The sequence below is a fragment of the Lepisma saccharinum genome, chromosome 16 (assembly GCF_977018435.1).
Source record: "Lepisma saccharinum chromosome 16, izLepSacc3.1, whole genome shotgun sequence".
In the NCBI taxonomy this organism is placed as follows: domain Eukaryota; kingdom Metazoa; phylum Arthropoda; class Insecta; order Zygentoma; family Lepismatidae; genus Lepisma; species Lepisma saccharinum.
The window spans coordinates 20,712,245-20,735,274 of NC_139244.1; the positions used below are offsets into that span (position 1 = coordinate 20,712,245).

At 37.5% G+C, this 23,030-nt stretch overlaps 1 protein-coding gene and 1 non-coding gene across 2 annotated transcripts in view; both read right to left on the reverse strand.

The window, feature by feature from the left end:
- Positions 1-893: 893 nt before the first annotated feature.
- TRNAN-GUU (transfer RNA asparagine (anticodon GUU)) lies at positions 894-967 on the reverse strand. Its single transcript has one exon. It is a non-coding gene; the product is annotated as a tRNA-Asn (tRNA).
- A 2,074-nt stretch (positions 968-3,041) lies between these two features.
- The window catches only part of LOC146000327 (maltase A1-like), a 56,299-nt gene continuing 36,310 nt past the window's right edge, over positions 3,042-23,030 (reverse strand). Inside the window, exons 7-10 of the mRNA XM_083137841.1 lie at positions 21,133-21,388; positions 9,918-10,110; positions 7,137-7,274; positions 3,042-5,559 (exon numbers count right to left, since the gene is read on the reverse strand). Of these exons, the coding sequence (XP_082993967.1) occupies positions 5,382-5,559; positions 7,137-7,274; positions 9,918-10,110; positions 21,133-21,388 (765 nt within the window). The 3' untranslated portion in view covers positions 3,042-5,381. The remainder of the gene's footprint in view (positions 5,560-7,136; positions 7,275-9,917; positions 10,111-21,132; positions 21,389-23,030) is intronic.

The following is a 23,030-nucleotide window of genomic DNA, read 5'->3' on the forward strand; positions in this document are numbered from 1 at the left end:
AATTTCTGGATACATCAGTGTATAGTGTTTGGTACAATGTAGTACATGATATTATACCAACTAATGAACGCTTACATAATATCAATAGACTAACAACTAATAAATGCAACATATGTGGAGAGATAGACAGCACCACTGAGCATAGAATAGTAACATGTAATGGAGTAAAGGGAATTTGGAAATGCCTATCGACATATCTAGGACAAATATGTCGAACAGCACCCCAGTACTTTCAACCGTCGATGTGTACAAGACCAGATTTCAAATATTTTCCAGGAAAGAAAAATAATGCAGTAATTTTTATATGCTTTTGTATTCTGTGGAAATTCAAACTCATCTCTCACGGAACCACACCATAGCCTACTAATCAGTGGCGGCGATTGGGTTCCAAAACTGGGTAGGCAAGGACAGTTTACTTTCCCTTGGTAGATAAGGTTTAACATAGTGCGAGGGCAAAAAGTGGGTGGGGGGCAATTGCCTCCTTCGCCTCCCCTAACCGCCGCCACTGATGCTAATTAACTTTACTTACAACTGCAGTCCTTAATGTCGTCTGTTTATCACGATCATTAACTTTCCAATGCAATTTGGCACATTGTAATTTCATTATATCAAAATTACTTCTTATAATAAAAAATATTGAGGAGTAAATTTAGTATGATTAATTTTGTGCTGTCAGGAACTTTAAAAACACAACAGCAATTTTCGAAAATAACATAATTATCACACATTTTGACATCCCTACATTTTTAATAATAATAATAATAATAATTATTATTATTATTATTATTATTATTATTATAATAGCATACTGTGATTTTTCTACTTATTTCACATGTCTTGGCGTTCGACTGTTAAGTTAAATGTTAAAATGAGATGAAAATAAAAAATAGTTTCGCCCCCGGGTGGGCTCGAACCACCAACCTTTCGGTTAACAGCCGAACGCGCTAGCCGATTGCGCCACGGAGGCTTTGAGCGTTAACGTTAACATGCAATAGTAGATAGTACATTTTAATAGCGGGCAGATGGCGACACCTTCCAGGCATCATTAGCAGTGTTGTCATACATGGTGAAATTTTTGTTTTCTAGAGATATACGAACCAAATTTTAAGCGAGCGGGTTAAGGCGTTCACTCGTCTTGAGATCGTTCGCTGCGGGACGGCGTAGGTTCGAATCCGGCTCTGGTCGGAATTTATTCGGCCTACGTATAGGGCCGGTGGCAACCCACCATCGTGAGGAAATTGGGGAGCTCCGAGTGAGTGAGCGTAACCCGGTCACGGAGACCTACTATAACGGCTGGGGATACGTCGGGCCGACCCCCCGACTATTCCAATACTGGTTGAAGATCTCCACGCTTAGAGATGACGAAGGAAAGCGTGGGAGGGAGACCGGCAGTCGGTAGGTATGCCTAGGCCCTTCATGGGCTGTTGTGCGACGGATTATTATATTACGGAAGTTGTATAAAAAATATCAAAATTTCAGTGAAATTTGAAAACAAGTGCTTCCAATTTCATATCAATTTTCATCTGTCACTTTTAATTCTAACTCCTTTGAGTATAAATCTGCATGTAAATTTGGGATACCATATTTTTTTGGGTCAAACCAGGACATATTCGCGATCAACTCGTTACTGCTGAATTTCAGTTTTAAAAATTGAAATTACTTAAAAGCCTTAACATTTTATTGGAACATTAAACTATAAATTGTACAAGAAAAAATTTAACACTATTTTCTAAAATCAATCAATTAATTTTCAAATGTTTAATTGAGTAATAAATTTTCTGATGTTTAGGAAACCCCCCTTTTTTTCAGAAATGGCTTTTTTTTAATTTTAATAACATCACAAAATTCACAACATGAAAGTTCTGAATTAATTTTAACATTCAGAAGATGTTTAACAGCGGATACTAGAAGTCTACCCCTTTCTGCAGACCAAATATTCCCCATAATTGAAAATACTCTCTTAACTGGAGCATATGTTCCAGGCAAAGACATAGCAAACTCAACCATTTTAGAAACGTTGGTACGTACATGAAACACCTTAAAATTTGGTCGTGCATATTCAATACCGGTAGCCTAGGTCAGATTCTCAAAACCCCGGACATCACCCCGGACAGCACTAAAAAACATTACTGCCCGGGCTAATCCCAGACGTATGGTAAGCCTATGTATATTCTTCATATTTGTATGTTGTTTATTTCAATTTTGTTTACAGGTGTTTTTTTAATAGCGTCGATGTGGAAGAATGATCTGACTTATGATTGGTAGATTTGTTTGATTTTAGTTCGCAAGAATTTCTGGTAACGCCCATGCTGACAATTGAAACTGAGACATAAAGCTGTTAGTCTTGTATAGGCGCGCTGGACAAAGTAATAATTTATCAATGCTTTAAACGTTATTAACACAATTTTGTGAATAAAAATTATTGTATACAAAATACCTGAAAGTTTCAAATATCCACATTGTACATGATTTTATTAACCACACGAAATGTTTTATGTAAAATCTAATAACAAAATAATATGAAAAATGACATTTTTTGACGTATGTAGATTGGAGCCGGACGATCTGGGGCCCGTCCAGTATCTGATCGACGCTCGCTAAGCAAGATTTTCGCTCGTTGAGCAGACAGATCATTTACTTGACTCTGTTTGCTCATTGATCAAAATATCAGTGCCTTTGAATAATCTGTGATCAATGTGGCTGCGTCGAATGGACAAGATTTCGGTGTTTCAAAAGCTGTTAATTATGGAAATAGAATAGTTGATATAAACAAAACTATCGAAATTTTCATTTTCCCACACTTGCACAACTTTCCAAAACTACGGTGTGTATTTAATATTTATTATTTGGAATTAACAAATAACACTTTCTATTTAATACAATTATAAAAACTGTAATGTTACATCACCTTCTGTTACTTGAACTTCCTCTGAAATTACACTATATCGCAAGCCGTTCATCATAAATATAAATATTTCCTCATTGATCGCCCCCCCCCCCCTACATCATCATACAGTTTTCATCCTCTTCTCCTTTGCCTCACGACATCGAAACACAAAAACGCTATATTCTGTGGCTGAAACCTGTGGCGAGCAAGGTTCAAGTTCGCTCAGCGATCAAGTGAACAGCGCTCGCGGAGCAAGCCATCACTGCTCACTTGATCGCTGAGCGAACTTGAACCTTGCTCGCCACAGGTTTGAGCCACAGAATATAGCGTTTTTGTGTTTCGATCTCGTGAGGTAATGGGAAGAAGAGGAAAACTATATGAGAATGGCGGGGTGGCCAGCCGCGACCAATGAGGAAATATTATGATGAACAGCTTGCGATATAGTGTAATTAGAGAGGAAGTTCAAGCATAGACTGGTTCAAGTAACAGAAGGTGATGTAATATTCCAATTTTTGTAATTTAAAATGAAAGTGTTGTTTATTCCAAATAATAAATATTAAATATAATATAGACGGTGTTAAAGGCGGAGCTACTGCGGAGCATGCGCACTCGTCTGGTCCCCCTCGAACATCCGGTTACGCTTACGGTGCTATGGACGTTAATATGAAAGAGCAAGGTGGAGATTCTTTTACAAGGAAATAGGGTATCAATTGTGTAGGATATGGTTCCACAGTTCGATCGGGAACAAATTTATTGAGTCAAGTATCACTTCTCGTAGGTTTCCGAGGACGTAGAGAGACGAAACCTATTGATACAAGCAGAACGAAGAAAGGATTGGTACCCGGAAAGGATTTGTACGACTTGCATTTTGTTACAAACATGTTGGACCATAGAATAGGTTGGGCGTTTATCTGCGTATTGTGTTGTGGTGAAAAACACGCCTCTTAGTGAGGTTTCAAACCGAAACGACACGCGACAGCAGTGGTTCATACCGAAGTGACAAGCGACACAGGCCCATTTAGTCTATAAATAAGCATTTACCGCTCATGGGAAATCAAGTCTCAGGCGGCACAATACACACCATTGGAAATCTGAGCGACACGTGCAGCTTGTCGTGTCGCTTCGGTTCGAAAAATTTCATTGATCACTGAGGATTCACTTTTAAGTGGCACGGAGATTACACACCGAAGCGACAAGCAACAGCCCCTTTACTCTAAAGGAAACAATTCACCTTGCATACGAGTACAACAGACCGACGCGACACGATGCATGATACTGAGAAAACAACAGCCCAGACTAAGCGACACGTGCATTTTCTCGTGGGGAATTGGTTCGAAAGGAAGCTTTCAGACTGCAGCGATACGTGTCTCTTGGAAACCAACATTCAAAAATAAACAACACCTTCCGAATTAAAGAGACACGACAAATTGCAGGTGTCGCTTGTCGCTCGGAATGGGCCGTTTTATCAATACCGTGCATTGTGTTGCCCCGGCCTGTTACTTGCGCAAGCGTGGCTGGTGAATGGTTTGCTCTAGATCGAATGCTTCTGTGCGAAATCCCTGTATCGCTTGTCGCTTCAGTCTGAAAACTCCCTTGTTTCTTGAAGTAAATTCATGCAAGTGAAAGTGGCATGCCATATCATAGGTTTTCCCTAAATCCCTCAGGCGGAAAGGCGACGTTGAAAGCACTTATATTTACTAGCATTTGTTATGTGTCATTTCATTACTTCTGCAGAGAAAAGTTGGCAAAGATTCACTTAAGCATACTTTATAATATAATAATATCACTAGTTTTATAGAATTATCTTTCCCTCACTTTTCCATTTACAAAATAATTGAATATATCTAAACTTTCGTACGTTTTGAGTTCGTTGTGCGTGTACATGAGATACTTGTATGTAGTATGCTATACAACTGGCGGCCACAAATACACGTCATATTTTATTAATCTGCTCTGCAGTTGATCATCCGACGGATTCTAGACGTCTACTCGTTCATAATAGAACTTTAACAAATACCTTTCTTGACTATCGTCGCACAACTGATGAAAATAAGCGCCCATTTCTTACTTCGAATGCCGGTGAATCTGCACTGGTAACAACGGGGACTGGCCTAAACCGGAAGTTCCGGGGGGACCGGGCAAGACCTCACCAATGTTTATGTTTACATTTTTAACACGGTCTATATACACCGTAGTTTTGGAAAGTTGTGCAAGGGTGTGAAAATGAAAATTTCGATAGTTTTGTTCACATCAACTATTCCATTTCCGTGATTAATAGCTTTTCAAACACCAAAATCTTGTCCACTCGACGCAGCCACATTGACCACAGATTATTCAAAGGCAAGGCACTGATATTTTGATCAATGAGAAAACTGCGTCAAGTAAATGATTCTGCTGAACGAGCGAAAATCTTGCTCATCGATAATCCCTCAGATACTTGACGGGCCCCCGATTGTTCCTGAAACATGATCTCGTCCATGATGACACTTCACTCCTATCTGCTGGCAACAAGATATGTTAAGTATGCAATCGCCGTCCATAGAAGGGAAGATCCATGTACAGACCCTCCACTTTCTGTGACAAGATGTTCCCTGGATGTTCCCGAGGGAGTGTATTGTAGAACTACAGCCTGTCGTGGTTCCACTTCTATGGTGCCCGTTGAGATCATGTCACTGCAAGAGAAGTTATGCTTTACTTATATGTATATTCCAAGAGGACATGCTTGTTAAACTCTGAACATCTACCTATTCAAACCTAGTATTTCGAAAGCCAATAGCGTAAGGGGTGTCCAGAATCACTTTTCTCAAACATACGCGTCGATTTATTTAAATTTCTCGGGCTTCAGTTTTTTTTTGGGGGGGGAAAGGATGGCATAAACAATATTTTATACTAAATATTTATAATATCTCTTCCTTTACCTGAATTGGGGAGGAGGAAGAAGTCCTTGACCCCAAAACTCGGCGCCTATGATTCAAAGTAAATAACGCAAACAGCAATTTGAAAATTAACGTGCATTATAATTATTATCATCATTACTCGAAGTGGGGGGAACGCGGGGTGATGCTACTCCCCCCAAAGTTATGAAAATCTTCGAAAAGCATCATTAGCTGGGATAATATGCGTACGTATCCCCACACGCCTTGGACATCCGGAAGGGGGGCAAGGGAGCCACGACCCCCCTGGAAAATGAATGTACACCTAAAAATTATATATTTCAATATATTTCAAACATAATGTCATTTCGGTCACAGTAATTTATGTTAATTATTATAAATTCGCTGAAGTAACATGATAATTTCAGACAGAAATAGTGTTTTTTGAGGTGCCATCACTATTACGGGTAAAAATATGCCTCCTTTGCACCCCCCTCGAAAAAATTACCTTACTTGCCCTTCCCTGTAAAAACTCCTGCGGACATCCATGCCACACGCGCTGCATTGTCTCTATGTTGTTCCATAGAAACCTCCCACTCCCTATATCTAGATCCAAACTCGATCAAGCGTCCCCTCAGCTATGAATTTACACTTTGAACACTGATAGGTATTATTACATCCATGAACGTATAAAAAACATGACTTATAATTTGAACAGTTACACAAAAATCATAGATATACGTACACAAAGCACAATAGAATTTAGTGCCTCTACGCTCATCACAACGGGCTTACTTTTTTTTTATCAGAATCATGTTTTTGGAGGGAAAATACCGTATTTGCCGGCGTATAAGACCTTTTTCTACACTTTTTTTTTATAGGAAAAAGCTTTATCACTGAATAACCTAACAAAGAAAGAACATATTTTAATCTTCTTCGTTACACACCGCAAAGTAGAAAGATAGAAGTTAGAACAGGGAAAATTTCCAGAAATGAAAGTAATAAAAAAATTAGTATCGGCGTGTAAGACGCAATATCTCTGTTTTTCAGACATATTTTGAAAGGAAAAAAGCGTGTCTTATACGTCAGCAAGTACGGTAATTACTTTGAAAATATTACGAGTACGTATACTAATTGAAAATTAACAACAATGTTAATTTAATGGGGCACAACTAATTTCAAGTATTAACTTGATGCGAGTGCATGATGTAGCTAGTGGTCTGGGTGTTTACATTCTAAATTATAATTTATAATTTACCACGAAAAGTAACGATTCACTGTGGAACATCTGAAATAGTTTTGAAAATAAAATTATAATCAATTCTTGAATATTGTCTTAGCAGTTTGTATATTTAGAGAATTCATTTCGTACTCACCCGATGCGATATTTTGAGGTGCTGGTTGTAATGAATACACTTGCATCTGGCAGAGACCTCAATTCTCGAATATCGATAAATTGCCTGTTCCTTCCAATGTTGACTGCAGCGTAAAAGCTCTGTGACCCAGGAATTTCCCTACAGGGAAATAGTTGTTATAATTATTGCAAAGGCAAGAATAAAATAAATATACCGTGTGTTTCATAAATTATTGAGAGGTTACAAACATTTATTGTAAGTAAACTATTGAACGTACGTTAATGAAAGTGAAACCAGTCCAGAACGACCGAGGAACGAAAACAGTTTGCGCCAATGTTGCCACAATCTGAGGACATAATTTCCCTTTGCAAGGGGCAAAATTTCCCTTTTTGGACCATTTTTCCCCTTCACCTAAACAAATATAATAATAATAATAATAATTATTATTATTATTATTATTAGCAGAGGTAGTAGTAGCAGCAGCAGTAGTAGTAGTAAAATTTTCGTTGGTCCATGTTCGTATGAATAAAAAATGTTACACAAATTTTTCACATACATGTCAGCTTTATCGCTTTCTGGTCAGATGTCCCAGGTTTGAATCATGGTCATGAATGCATTAAATCGTTAATTATCATCGTTAAAATTATCCGAAGATACCGAAAAGTGACGTAGAATAAACTTAATCTACTCAAGAGAGCAGATCTAAGAAGGATCAGAAAAAATAAAAATGTGAATATGAAACTGGAACTTAACATAAACTGTAATAATGTAAAGTCAGAAGTCTTAAAATTTCCCTGAAATTGTGTTATTTTTCATCGAAATTCCCTTTTCCCTTATGGCTAAAATTTCGGCCAGAATTTCCCTTCAAAAGGGAAATTTCCATTCATGTGGCAACACTGGTATGTTTTGTTAAGCTGAGAGTTCATATCCCTGCCGCTAGGCGACACTCAAATCACCCACATCACTCACAGTGTTTTGTGCAAGGTTTTGGTTCCCAAGATCACCGGACCTTACATCGTGTGACTTCTTTTGGTGGGGTTTCATCATGAAAGATAGGGTATTCGTCTCACGGATGCCGCGTGATATCGCAGCCTTGAGGAAGCGTATCATCGTAGCGATAGACACTAGTTGTCCATGTTGATGCGTGCAGTGTCACCCGTGATGCACACAATGAACATTTAGTATAAAAAGAGAGAGCTTTCTTTTTGTAGGTGTACAAAAAAACTGCTTGAGTTCCTCGTTCGTTCTGGACTGGTTTCAATACTTTACTTGCCATATTTTTTGTAACCCCTCAACTATTTATGAATCACCCGGTACATATATCCCACTCTCCTTCATTCCTTCGGTATCCGGACAATTGCGATCGTGGACAATTGCGACCAACCAAACCCGGTTAAAGTGAAATTTCCCACGGATAATTGGACAATGAAGACTACATTAGTGTGACGTCGCTGAGCAGGATCGAGTTCTAACAAAGTTGTTACGTGGTTTGCATCGGAAGTCACGTATTCTCCGAAAGCTCATTTTTACATGAATGTACAATAAACATCACAATTTTGTTTTATAACTGCTGTCACAATCCTTAAAGCTATCCGGTTTGAAAAATCAAATGCTAAAGAATACGCCAAAACCAGGTGACAACTTTGTTTGGACTCAATCGTGCTCAGTTGTCTTCTGTTGACGTCACCACTAATATGGTCCATTGCAACTTAGGAAAGGTGCCTGAAACTCCTATCCCCTTCCTCCATACCAGATGCCAACCAGTGGCGCGCTCAGGATTTTCGAAAGGGAGGGGTTATGTATACTTTTTCTTGTAGTCACATTTTCCTACCTTTGATGTTCTTTTTTTAGGAATACTGAGCCAAAGGGGGGGTTCTAACCACCATCAACCCCCCCCCCCCTTGGGCACACCACTGATGCCAACATCCCATCATCGTGTTTGTTTACTTCTTTCGAAATCATCTTCCCCTTTTAGCTCATACAAACAAACATTTACCTTCATCTTTTAGCTCATACAAACAAACATTTACCTTCATCTCTGTCTTTGAAAACTTATCGTCATAGACAAAAGGCTGCTAAAAGAGTTAGGTTAATTAGATCTGAAAGAATGAAGGAAACACCTTTTGAAAGTCGCGCTGCAGTGGAAATTAATTGCAGACGGGATTGCAATTCTTCCTGAATAGACTAGGTAAGGGTGGAAAATTTCAGTTTATTTCCGTCCAAGGTCGGTCAACGCGGTCGCAATTGTTCATCCTGCAACTTTTAAAGAGAAGAGTATTCGCAATTGCTCGCATTTACTTACCTTGATCGCAATTGCTCCAGATTCTCCTCTTCTGTCACACTCAAACACACTTTTCAGTCTTTATGTGATGCTTGTTCGAGTTGGATTTCAAGTCAACTTACGCACAGTCTAATCGGGACTGGACCTACAATTTAAAGTGGGATCCGAACCACTGCGTAATGTGCCTCCATCGGGTATCGAACTCGAGACCCCTTGATTATAAGGAGACGACGTTACCATTAACCCACCGAGGAGGCCCTTTTTATATAATGCAAATTAGCTCCCGCGTAACCTATTGGTTAACGCTTTCGTCTTTGGTGCCAGTGGTTCCAGATTCGATTCCCGGTAGCACACATAGTATGTTGTGTGTTTGTGTGTGTGTGTGTGTGTATCGTAGAGCAGTATGATTTTATGAAAATTACTTTCCTAATTTATACAGATGAATTTGTTTTCTTTTTTCTCTGTAATATTTTAATGTCTGTATTTTCTTTTCGTTTAAGTGTTAATATAAACATTCTTACCTAGCGAAGACCAGAGTATCATTGGCAACATCCATATATAAGGTACCCTGTTGGACAGAACGCTTTCTCCGAGCCTCTTGAAGTCTTTTGTAAATCCCCAAGTGACTGCTTCCATAAGTCTTCTGGTCCTCCACATTCAGAGTTCGGTAGTTCTGATTCACAGGAAGCCACGTTCTTCTGCCTTTGGAGAACCCTGGTGGAAGGAGAGAGAACAACTCGGTGAGGATGGCCGAAAAAAATGAGTAGGGATGCTGTGGGAGGGTGTTTTCTGGGAGCCTGTCGCATTTAATATACTTCTAAATGATTTGCGTACCATACAAAAATTGAATTTTTGGTATAGATTTTGTTTACTGAGGGGTATTGAACAGACCAGGAGGGGACGTCCGCCCCTACTCCCTCTGGAACTACTAATATCTTTGTAACAGGAAATCTGTATTTTACTTGAAAGAAACGAGAGAGGTACAGAAAGATAGCAAGAAAGATGACAAAATCAGAAAGAGAGAGAGATAGAGAAAGATAGAAGTGAGAAAGAAATAAAAATAATTTCTAAGAAAAGAATAAGACAGAGAGATGAGAGGAACGCGAGAGAGACATAGAAGAGGCGAGGTAGAGAATAGAAAGAAATGGAAAGAAACATGAGGGAGAGAAGAGAGAAGAAAAAACAGTAAGGAGATAGTGAGTGAGAGAAATGAGGATAGAAGGGAACAGAAATAAACGAGTTAACGAGTGAAAATAAAGAAAAGTAAACGAAAACGAGGAAGAAACAATAAAAGAAAGAAATCGAGAGATGGGAGAGGAAGATAAAAGAAGGAAATGAAAGGGTCTCAAGAAAGAGTTGAAAGAGAGAAATAAAAGAATCTCAGCAAGGAAAGTGAGAGAGAGAGAGAGAGAGAGAGAGAGAGAGAGATATGAGGGAAACGAGAGAAAGATAAATAGAATGTATCAGACGGAGAAAGGAATGGGAAATTGAAAAAAGAGTAAGAGAGAAACAGTAAAATATACAGTCAACAAGAGATAAAGAGAGAGAAATAGAAGAGATCATCTAGTGAAAAGAAGGATAAATAAAAATACAAGGGAGAGTTAATAGGGAGAAAAAGCAGTAAAATATATAGTCAACGAGAGAGAGAGAGAGAGAGAGAAAGAAAGAGAGAGAGTATAAATAGATTCTGCGAGATAGGAAGGAAAATGAAATTTAAATATAGACAGGAAAGCAGAGAGTATATATAAGTAAGAAATTAATAACACGCAAATTTTGTATATAGAGAGAGCAGCAAACTTGAATTTGCTTTCATGGTGTTTTTTTAAACGAAATATTTATTGCTAAAATATATCCCGGTTAATAATTATAATATACAGTAAAACCTCGTTAATCCGGACCCCGATAAGCCGGACTCTGCTTAATCCGGACAGGTTTGAAACCTACACATTTGTATCAACATAAAACTAGATTCCAATATTAATAGTTCTTGTATTTTTAACTTAGATATGGTACATGACTTTTTACAAACTGTTTACTATATTCGATAGTCATTTGTTTCATTTTGAACACGTACGTTCATAAATTCACATTACAAACTCATCATAACTCAACATAACACAACACGTACGTTCATAAATTCACATTACAAACTCATCATAACTCAACATAACACAACATTGTAACTATTGTGCTCGTCACAATATAATCCCCTCTCTTAGGAAAAATTTTCTGAGTGAGACAATTATCAATATACATTAAATTGTCGAACAAGAAGAAAATTTGCAATAAAAGAGGCACGATTACAAACTGCTTTCTACAAACACTAACGCAATACAATATTTGCGTTCAAGCATGCCATGCATACATAATTTAGGCAATTTTCTTTGTCATATTATCTTTATACAAAGAAGCAAAATTTATGACTTTCATAAATATACACAAATATTTAATTGAGAACACAGAAAATAAATCCAACATTATACACAAAAATCATTTGGGTTGCTCATTTTTTTCTTTCAATAGCTCTCTTCTCTTTTCTTCTGTACAATTAAAAAGTTTAAGATTTGTTAAGTTCTGCTTTTGTTCCTTTGCTGGCGTCGACAATGATATTAAATGTGCTTGGTTATTCTTAACTTCCTTGACTTGATAAGGACCAACATACAAGCTGAAAAATTTGTGAATGCTATCACTAATAGCTCTGCTTTTAAGATGGTTTCTAACAAGAACCAGGTCACCAGATTTTATCGGATGCTTAGGTTCATTAAAATCCCTTTTAATCTTTTGGTTTTTCTGTTTTACATATGCTTCAGCCATTATACACTTTGTCTTCCAGGGTAAATGTTTCAAGTCATCTGGCCAACTTATTTTGTCTATTATTTCATCGTGATAATCAACATGCATAAAAAGTTCAGATGGTGTGAAACCGGTTGTTTCCGATTTTGAATTATTCAATAGATGAATGACAATATTCACATAATTAAACCAAAGTTTATGGTTATACTTACAAAACATTCTCAATAGTCTCACCAGCTCTCTATTGTAACGTTCGACAGGATTGGCAAAAGGTGCATATGGTGAAATTAACACATGTTTAACACTCACAGAATCCAAATAACTTTTAAATTCAGTTGACTTAAATTGCGAACCATTGTCGGTGAGAATTACCTTACACTTTGGGTAATGATTAAAGTAAATTCCAAACTTGTTAATTATTTCCTTTGAGGTTGCACGTCGAAGACAATAAACCATCACAAATTTACTCATTACATCTACAATGACTAATATATGTTGGAAACCTTTAGACAAAGGTAATGGACCAATTAAGTCGGCTGAAAGTAAGTAGTGATGTTTGGTTGAATACACATGTAATTGTTCCTTTGAAATTTTAAAGGTGCATTGCTTATCCCTTGCACATGAAAGACAGTTTCTTAAATAGTCCTTAATACTTTTACGCATTTTAGGCCAATAATAAAACCTTTTACAAAAATCGTAAATTTTAAAATAGCCGAAATGTCCCTTTAAATCATGCTGTTTATACAAAACATCTCCAATTAAAGCACTAGGAACTACTATCTTCCAATCATCATCTACATAAGGTTTGAAAAATAGTATGTCATCATGAACGGAATACTTCCTTTTAATTATCAGATTTACTTCTTGAGATTCCAATTTTCTTCTTAACGACGAACAAAGCAGATCTTTCTCTTGTGCACTTCGCCAGAAATTGGGTTCTATATCAGAGATTACGTGATTTACGTACATTTCTTTAATCGTAGTCACTGGTGATTTACTAATTGGATAACGACTTAACGTATCAGCAACTAGATTTTGAGAACCAGATACATGTTCGATTGTAAAGTTGTATGATTGTAGCTTAAGTGCCCATCGGTTCAATCTGGGGTTCAGTGTCCTTACTGATTCAAGCCAGCACAACGATTTGTGGTCACTGTAGATTGTAAAATGCCTTCCACTAATATACACGGTAAACTTTTCCACGGCATAAAGAATAGCAAGGCATTCTATTTCATGTGTACTGTACGTGGTTTCAACTCCTTTCAAAGTGCGACTGACATACTGAATGACATTTACAATTCCATCTTCATCAGGTTGCCAAAGTACTGCTCCTACGCCGATCTTAGAACCATCAACATTAATACAGAATTCCTTATTAAAATCAGGTTGTCCTAATGATGAAGATGATAAGATTAATTTCTTTAGGTTATTAAAGGACTGCTGATGATCTTCCGTCCAGCACCAGCTTGAGTTTCCTTTCAGTAATTGATACAAAGGAGCTGCAGCAGTTGCAAAATTTCGCACAAATTTTCTTCTCCAGTTAGCCAAACCCAGAAAACGACGAACATCCTTCTTACATTTTGGAATTGGAAATTCGGAGATTGCCTTATTGCTCTCTGGATCTACTTTTATTTCGGTGCCAGATATCATATGTCCTAGAAATTTAATTTCAGTCCTAATGAACCTGCACTTAGACAATTTTACAGACATATTTACGTTATAAAGTGTCTCTAGCACATATTTCAATTGCTCATAATGAGAAGACAAATCAGGTGAAAATATAAGAAGATCATCTATGTAACAGATGAGGAACGAACTTGTAGATGGATTAAAAATCTGATTCATTCTTTCCACAAAAACAGATACAGCTGACGTTATGCCAAACGGCAAGAATTTAAACACGTACTGTCGGCCTCTGTATGAAAATGCTGTATACTTGTAAGAGCACTCTGTAAGTGGAATTTGGAAATAACCCGATGATAAATCCAAGGTTGAAAACACTGTAGCTCCTTGGAATATCTGAAGTAGTTCATTAATCGGTTCCACACGAACTAGAGGAGATATCACATGTTTATTTAAACGACGAAAATCAACCACTGGCCGCCACTGTCCACCAGTTTTTGGTACTATATGTAGCGGATTTAAATAAGGTGAAGCCGATTCTTGAATGACTCCCCAAGACTTCCATTTAGTGAGTTCCTTCTCCAAATCATCTCTTCGAGCTATAGGTATAGGATATATGGGAGCTACAATTGTTTCTGTTGTATTTAATTTAATCTCGTAAGGCTCTACTTTAGCTGGCCTTGGTTTATCAGAAAACAATGTTCTGAAACTTAACAATAACTTAAAAAATAAATCATACATTTCATCACTAGCAATTAACAAACTATTATCAGCTAAAGTAGCTTTAAGATCGGTTTCTGATGCTAAGTAGTTTTCATCCTCTTCTTCCTCAGAATTCTTATAAAATGTTACAAAGTTACTTTGAAAAGAACATGAAGGGAATGTGTCAGTCGTTTCTAAAACATAATTAGATTGAACTCCCTTATCACTTGATAATGTGATGTTTTGCTTCTTGAAATCAATTATTGCTCCGAAGCGCCAAAGAAATGGCAATCCTAATATTACTTCGGCATGTAACTGCTTAATAACATATAACTCTATATGAAAGTGCTCTGAAGCTATTATTAAACTAATATTCTTAGAACCAATAACTCTAAATCTGTTGTCACCAGCAAAAGAAAATAATTTAACATTATCCACTGAATCTAATCTAGCAGTAGGAATAATAGTTTTCAATTTTAACCAAGTTGCATAATCCATTAAATTTGCTTGAGTCCCACAATCAATAATACAGTTAATGGTTAAATCACAAATTTGACCTGGCAACACAATAACTCTTCTGTTTGAAACAAGAACACCGTCATCGTCCATTACCCATTCTGGTTCAGCTTCATACCAATCGAGTACAAAGTTTATAGTAAGAACTTCCTTTTCCGAATGGTTGGGAACAATAGATGTGTTGCTATGAAAATTGACATTATCTTCAATTGATGTTGGAGTATAGTGATGGATATGCTCCTTGTAGTTAACTGGACAGAGGAACCGGAGCTCATTACTCTGCCTTACATGTTTAAGGATGAGTGTTCACTTGTATTAGCAGTCGTTCCTGTTAAATTGCACACTCCACTACTCGAAGGTACTTGACTTTGGGTCACGTTACTGCTAGTCCCGGGTTGTGTTAACAAATTGGAATTATTACCATACCATAAAGAGTTATTCGCTGGATATATACTTGGCTGAGTTACTGTAGTACTGCAAGAAGTAAATGGTGTAGTCCAGGGAGAGAATATCCACGGTTGAGTAGGATATTGCACCATGGAATTTAAATTATTTGCATTCCACTGAGGTAAAGGTACAGATGGATTCACCTGCATACTCTGCGAAGGCCTTAACCACGGTTCAGCTAAAGAAGGTTGAGATTGTTGTTTAGATTGTTCAGTGTTGCTTCGTACTGTGTTCCAATTACATCTACCCCGTTGATTCCTTACTGGACGTTTGTTATAACCACTTTGTGTATTTGATTGAACACTATTCGGAGATGAAAAGCCTTCATCCGTTCGTAAAGTATTTTGGATCTGTTGATTTGAGCATGGATTTGATTGCTGAACGTTGCTCGAAAATCTACTTGCACCACCAATTGTTGTAGGTTCGGTATTTTGGGAAGATGTAAAATTTCTGGTCTTACGAAAATCTTGCGTTTTGACAGAAACTTGTCCAACATTGAATGATTGTTTGGATTTATTGTTCAGAAATTTGGTTGTCTTATTTCTTCTCATAAATTCTTCCTGGTCCTCTGGAACTCTAAAAGATTTGTTTTTTCCCGAATGAACCAAATCAATTCTGTCTAAAATAGATATCAGTCTGTCCATACTTGGTATGTCATGACATGACACATATTCTGACACATTTCTCGGTATTTGTCGCAACACTAACTGAATCATATCAGATTCAGATGGGTCTTCTTCCAAATTTGAATAGGCAGAATAGAGTTTCAATGCAAAAGTAGCTAAGTTTTCATCAACATTGGGATCATATTTTCTTGTTCGTAGAGCTGCCAATTGTGCTTGTACTACTTGTTCAGAAGCATAGTGATGCAAAAACTTTCCTACGAAATCCTGAAAACATGAAAATCTCTTCTTATGAGAATTATACCATAACAAAGCTTTGCCGTAAAAACACTTATATATACTATTCAGCCTGTATTCCTCCGGAACTCCCATTAGATTGAATGTTGAAACTAACTGATCAATATAGTCTCTAGGACTTTGTTTCTCTAAATTTCCCCCGAACTTTGGGAGTAGGTTCAAGTCACTCACTTTTAATATGCGTTGCATAGTCTCATTACAGCCAGTTACTATTGCTTGTGGAGTACGGTTATTCAACGAAGTCATCGAATTCTGAAGACGGGGTGTCATTGGGTCAAACGGTACTGTAGTTACTACTGTGCTATCCTGATTATTCGGACTTATGAAGTGTACATTACTTCTGGCAGTACCAAAACCTCTGCCGCGATTATATGTAGCATTAATTCGTTCAGAATTATTGTCTAACACACAACTATTTCTGCAAACTGTTAATGGGCAGGAATAGGCATGAATGCTACGGTTAATAGAATCCGTAGTCGTAGCATTTGTTGAACAGTCCGGGAAACAAGCATGGACATTGCTAGTGCAATTGTCAGGCGAGTTGTGAACAGAACCGGTGTTAAATTGCCCTTGTAACGAATTATCACAACCACATAAATCTCGTGTAACATATGAATTAGTGAAAGAAGTACTTGAACACTTTTTAGAATTAACATTATTGATGGCCTGATAACGCTCCCTAACTAATCTGCTTCTCTTCGTTCTCTTGCCCTTGTACATTTGCTTTACATGCGTAGTATTCGAATCTTCACTCCCAAAATCTGTTACATCTGTATCGGATGAAGTTGCGTTTGTATTTTTGCCTTTAAAAGAAACAAATTTCTTCTTTCTCTTAACATGGTTTCTAGTTAAAGCTGTTATTGGAGTAATTTGTGCAGTTTGAGAATTGACATCGACTTGATTGGCTTCAGACACGTCAGATATTTTATCAACGGTTGGTGCATTATCATTCTCAGGAGCTAACACTTTTGTACTACTAATGTGCCCTATTTTAGTTTTAATTACACCAATCTCATCTTCTAAGCGAGAAATAGATACTTGTTGTTCATTTAGTGTAATATTAACAGCACTTATGTTGCAGGCTTGTTCTTCCGCTTGTGACGTTAGTTCGACGAGATGTTCCTGATGACAAGAAGTCTTTGCTATAAGTGATTCTATATTAGACTGTACACCACTTAATTCCTTTTTAACCTCATTTTTAAGGGCGTTAGTATTTATTTTGCAAGCATCAGCCACCTGTTTTATTTCTTCTCGGAGTTCAGCGCGAAACGTAACAAGAGACTGATTGAAACTTTCTGAAAGAGTCGCTGTTATTAACTCCTGACTTTCAGAAAACTTTTTCATTTGATCAGTGAGTTGCTGTTTCGTATGCTCTTGGCTGTCTGTAAGCTGTTGTTTCATCTGCTCTTGGGTGTCTGTAAGCTGTTGTTTCATCTGCTCTTGGGTGTCTGTAAGCTGTTGTTTCATCTGCTCTTGGCTGTCTGTAAGCTGTTTCATCTGTGCTTGGCTGTCTGTAAGCTGCAACTGAACATCATCCATTTTATGAATTATTGTCTCCAATAATGCATTGAAATTAGTATCTTTATTGTGTTCAGTCCCATGCTGGCTAAACATCGGATCGCATGCTTTGCACAAGTACTGATCAAATGTATCAGAATTACTGGAATGTAACGCTGCTAACTGTAGACATTTATGGTGATATAACTTTCCACATTTGCGACAAGTTATACACTTAGCATTTTTATCTGGATCCTTACAACAACCCAAATTTTCAACATTGATTTCCACATTGTCAGAAATCAAGCTTTCATCAATAGTTTGTCCTTTTCGTGTTGATCTTTTCCCTTTATCTGTCATTATTTAACTATATTATTAAGAAAAACGCATAGCTAAACACTTACTAATTCGAATCCTGGAAACTGGGTCGCCAAATTATTGAAACCTACACATTTGTATCAACATAAAACTAGATTCCAATATTAATATTTCTTGTATTTTTAACTTAGGCCGCGTCCGAATCGGCATCAGATGTCACCTAGAGCACCGTTCCATCCGGGGACTCAGCCAACCTCCGTTGTCCGAATTCGCTGCAGACGTGGAGTCGGAGGGGAGAGCAGAGAGGCGCGACAGATGCACGCTTGAACTCGCTGTGACCCTGCGCTTGGCAGCCATATTCTAACTTTCACTTTGTACAGACAACATTTACTGATTAGACGATGTAAAACTCAGTGATACTTTAACATTTTATCGATAATACTGAATGTAGAAAAATTATAAATGATGAAATAGCATGTTACATTTTTAATATGAGTAGTAAATAGGTGGAAATCATTGTGATGTTTGTTTGGCGTCTGCCTTCTGCTTCCGTGCGGTGCGCCTGCGCCCCAGAGCGCGGTGGGTGAAGTTCGGGCTGACACCTGGCGGGAAAAGTGACAACCATACTACAAGGGGACATGCAGATTCGGACGACTTGGACGTGACTTCAACGGCACGCGAGAACAACGGGAGAGAACGGTACGGAGCGCTTGCCAATCCGGACACGGCCTTAACCAGACGTCCGGATTTTCCCGGACATGTCCTACATTTTAGCCTTATGTCCGGCGTCCGGGAGGAATTTGAAAAATATCATAAATGTCCTACATTTTGAGCGTCACATAATATTAATTAGGAAAATAGGTAACAGAAAAAAATCATGCAAGTTACAAGTCTATGGACTGCGCTTCCAAACTCAATGGTGAAATTTATTTTGTTTCGGTCATTGCCCAAAAAGAAAAAGGTTTGTCCTGCTATTAAAAAAACGGAAGCACTTAATGAACAAAGTTTTGGGACCACTTTCTGATAACGTCACTGTTCAATGCCTGAGCAGAATCTCTTGCCTTAGGAATTATACTGATGGAACATTCTTATTCAATATAATTTGATTGTAAAGCAGGGGTATAGAGAACAAAGTTATTCAGGATGTCTACCAGTCAAGAAAGTCATGGTAGTCAAGAAAAAGTAAGGAAATCAACAAATAGGTCAAGAAGTCAATACAAAGGCAATAAATTATTCTTGTGGTCAAGAATTTTTGCTATCATAATGACTGATTGGTTGATTTAGTTTACTTAACTTTTTTCTGTCCCTTTGGATAATCGCGAAAATGATAATGAATGACGGTAAGGTAAGATGGATGAAGGGACAGTCACAAACATATAGGGACAACCAACACAAGCCCCACATAAGATTATACTGGCTTGAGTCCACACGCCAAAGCCTTGCTCGTCTACCAAAAGCTTCAGTTTTCATCTTAACTGGTCCTTTGGTTGGTGTTTTCAATAAATAACTATTTATTTTCTTAATTACTAATTTCCAATTTTACGGGTCGGATAAATAAACGTTAAGAAAGACGTGAAAAAGATCTAGAAAAGTCTAGAAAAAGTCAAGAATTCTGGATGTGTTGTTTTAGTAGACACCCTGTTATTGAACTAAAGACTACCCAAGATGAAACTTCTCGAACTTTAAACTTCTCGAATTTTAAATTACGGTAATTGCTGAATATTTGTTTAACATTACAGGTCATAATTCAAATGTTCAGAGAGTACTTTTATTACCATCAGCCCAACAGACTAACGAGAGAAATTATTTTTTCATAAAGTCTGGTCCCTATAATTTCAAAGAGTTTGACTGTCCACTTTAACATAAATATAGTTTGACTAAACCTGAAATTTTGATAAAAATTGTCTCCTCAGAGAAGTACCACTTAATACATGTAGTAAGAGGTGCATTGATTAGTATGATTGCAAGTCTTGACATTTTGCATTTAAAAATTCATTAAGAATTATTTTTTAAAAAACTGAAAAGTGTAATTTTTCAACTACTTTCTAACGTGCTCTATAGAAATATGTATTATTTATTGAGAATGTTTTGTGTCCTACATTTTGACTTAATGTCCTACATTTTGGGACAGCATGTCCTACATTTCCCTTACAGCGATCTGGTAACCCTAGATATGGTACATAACTTTTTACAAACTGTTTACTATATTCGATAGTCATTTGTTTCATTTTGAACACGTACGTTCATAAATTCACATTACAAACTCATCATAACTCAACATAACACAACACGTACGTTCATAAATTCACATTACAAACTCATCATAACTCAACATAACACAACATTGTAACTATTGTGCTCGTCACAGGTTAAAGGCAAAAAAAGAAGAATACAAGGTTTTAAATGTGGCTAGAAGTCAACAAGAGAACTTCCAAAAGAAAAGGCAGTCAACCACTGATGAAATTCTGTTTCCCGCAGACTTTGTACTGTACTGTATACTATATTTAGGCCTATGCCCTTTAAATACAACATAATACACGTGTTTTGTTGCTATAAACGGAGTTTTAATGCACTTTCTACTGTTCTTTTAGGTTATTTCAGTTAATTATTTTCCTGTAGTTTACGGTTACACAAATATATGAAATAAAAGTCTGATGAAGGGAGCGTGTGTTCTCCTGAAACGTCACAACGAAAAACTGTTTTCTTATGCTTGTAATAACCGTAAACTACAGGAAAATAATTCTGCAATGTAAGCAATGCGTACATACAAGAAAAACTATATTTAAGTTAATCCGGACTTTCGTTAAACCGGTCAACTTATCCCTCCCCCATTAGTTCGGATTAACGAGGTTTTACTGTAGTATCCTTGAGACATTCATATTTAATCTGTACCATTCTTGATCTGTGCATTGTACTGTACCTGAGTTTTCAGTAGCGTCCCATTGCATGGGGGTCCTCTCGGGGTCCCTGGTGAACTGGAGGTACCTGAGGTGTCCCGCATTCCTCCCGCTGGGGTCCACGGTGTTCTCCCAGCTGATGAACGTGTCCTCCATCCCGATCTCTTCGCCGTAATACGTCACGGCGCTTCCTGGCAGCAGGAGGGAGACGATGTTCAGGCTATCAACGAAGTCCCTCCCGAATCTATCGGCCACCCGATGGTTGTCATGGTTACCGATCTGCAACGGAATTGTACAAGGAGCTCAAGGGAAAGGGATTCACGCGAGTGAACGGGTCATTGGCCTTAGTCAGTACCATCTATCAACAAGGCCTGTGTAGACTGTTTACATGGAACGTCATCACTGGTAGGTCCTAACTAGGGAGCGGAAGTTGATGACCTAAAAAATATAGGTATATGACCTATAGAATGTCCTAATAAATGGTAAAAAATGACGTAAAAATGCAAAAAGTGACCATTAAATTTGTTAGTTTCAAGTTAAAAATTGAAATGGAAAGGCAATTAAACAAAATGCAATCTTGCTTTAAAAAAAAAGGGCACCAAATGATAGCACATGCACATTCAATTAAAATATGCAACGAGGATTTCCAATGGAAACAACCGAATAGTTTTAAAACAATTTAATAAGAAAGTCGTATATACTGAATGAATTGGTGTAAAATGCATTAATTTCCTATATCTTTGCTTTGTGATGTAGTGTGGTGTGTCCAGAAAAATTTCCCCGCCGGTTTCACCATCTGGCCAGGGTAATTCCAGCCTCTACTTATCTGATCTTAAATCTGAGTTTGCCCCAGACGGACACCTGGTGGTTTCTTCCCACGACACAACAAAGACTGTCACCAGTTCAGCATTTCTTTTGCTCGTAAATTGCAATTCTGCAAGATATACAAGTATATAGGCCTATGTTCACCTTGGTCAAAAGACACAAGAATATTAAAAAAATGAAAAAAGTGACAAAATATGACGAAACAATACACCGAATATCGAAAAAAATTACGGAAAATGCCGAAAATCAGGGAAAATGATCTAAAACCTGAAAATTGGCAAACAATGCAAAAAAATGAAATTTAAAATTTCCTTTTTTGGGTTCTAGACGAAGAGTAATATTGTGTATATTTAATGGGCATTGTGTCCGAGATGTCAGAAATAGATGACATTTCATCAACTTCCGCTCCAGTAGTGTGTTTTGTGGTATTATAAACTCGATAAAGTATGAGCCCCTCTCAGGCAGATTTGGCTACACTTAAAATTAGCTCAAGATGTGCATATGAGCTTATTGCTCAAGTGTTGTACTCTGTCTAACCCAAGATTTTTGTAAAAATGCCCTTGGGAATTTCCTGTGAAAGTATGACCCCCCTCAGATTGATTTGCCTACACTTACAAAAGCTACATCTGTGAGATTGTTGTCCATAAGCTTGTTAAAAATATGGCCCTTCTTGATATTGTTTTTGCTTTTAGTGTAATACCCTGTCAAGTTTAATCTTATTAGCTACATCTACACCCACATACACCCACATCCACCCACACCCACACATATTTACTTCCGGTCCACTTCCGGTTCACTTCCGGTCCACTTCCGGCCCACTTGTGGCCTATTTCTGGTTTATTTCTATTGCATCATGTTTTGCAACAAATTATTACCCAATATTATGCAATAAATTATTAGGCATGTGTTGTTTTCTGATTGGTTGATTATGACATAATGTGATGATGAGGCATATTCTGATTGGCTTATTGTTTCAGATGTTTTCAATGCGGTCCGTGCTTAGGCTATATAAAGAGATTTTGCATTACATATCAGCCAGTATTGTGAGAGTTGTTGAAGAGTAAGGGTATGTTGTTGCAGTGCTCCTCATATTTTT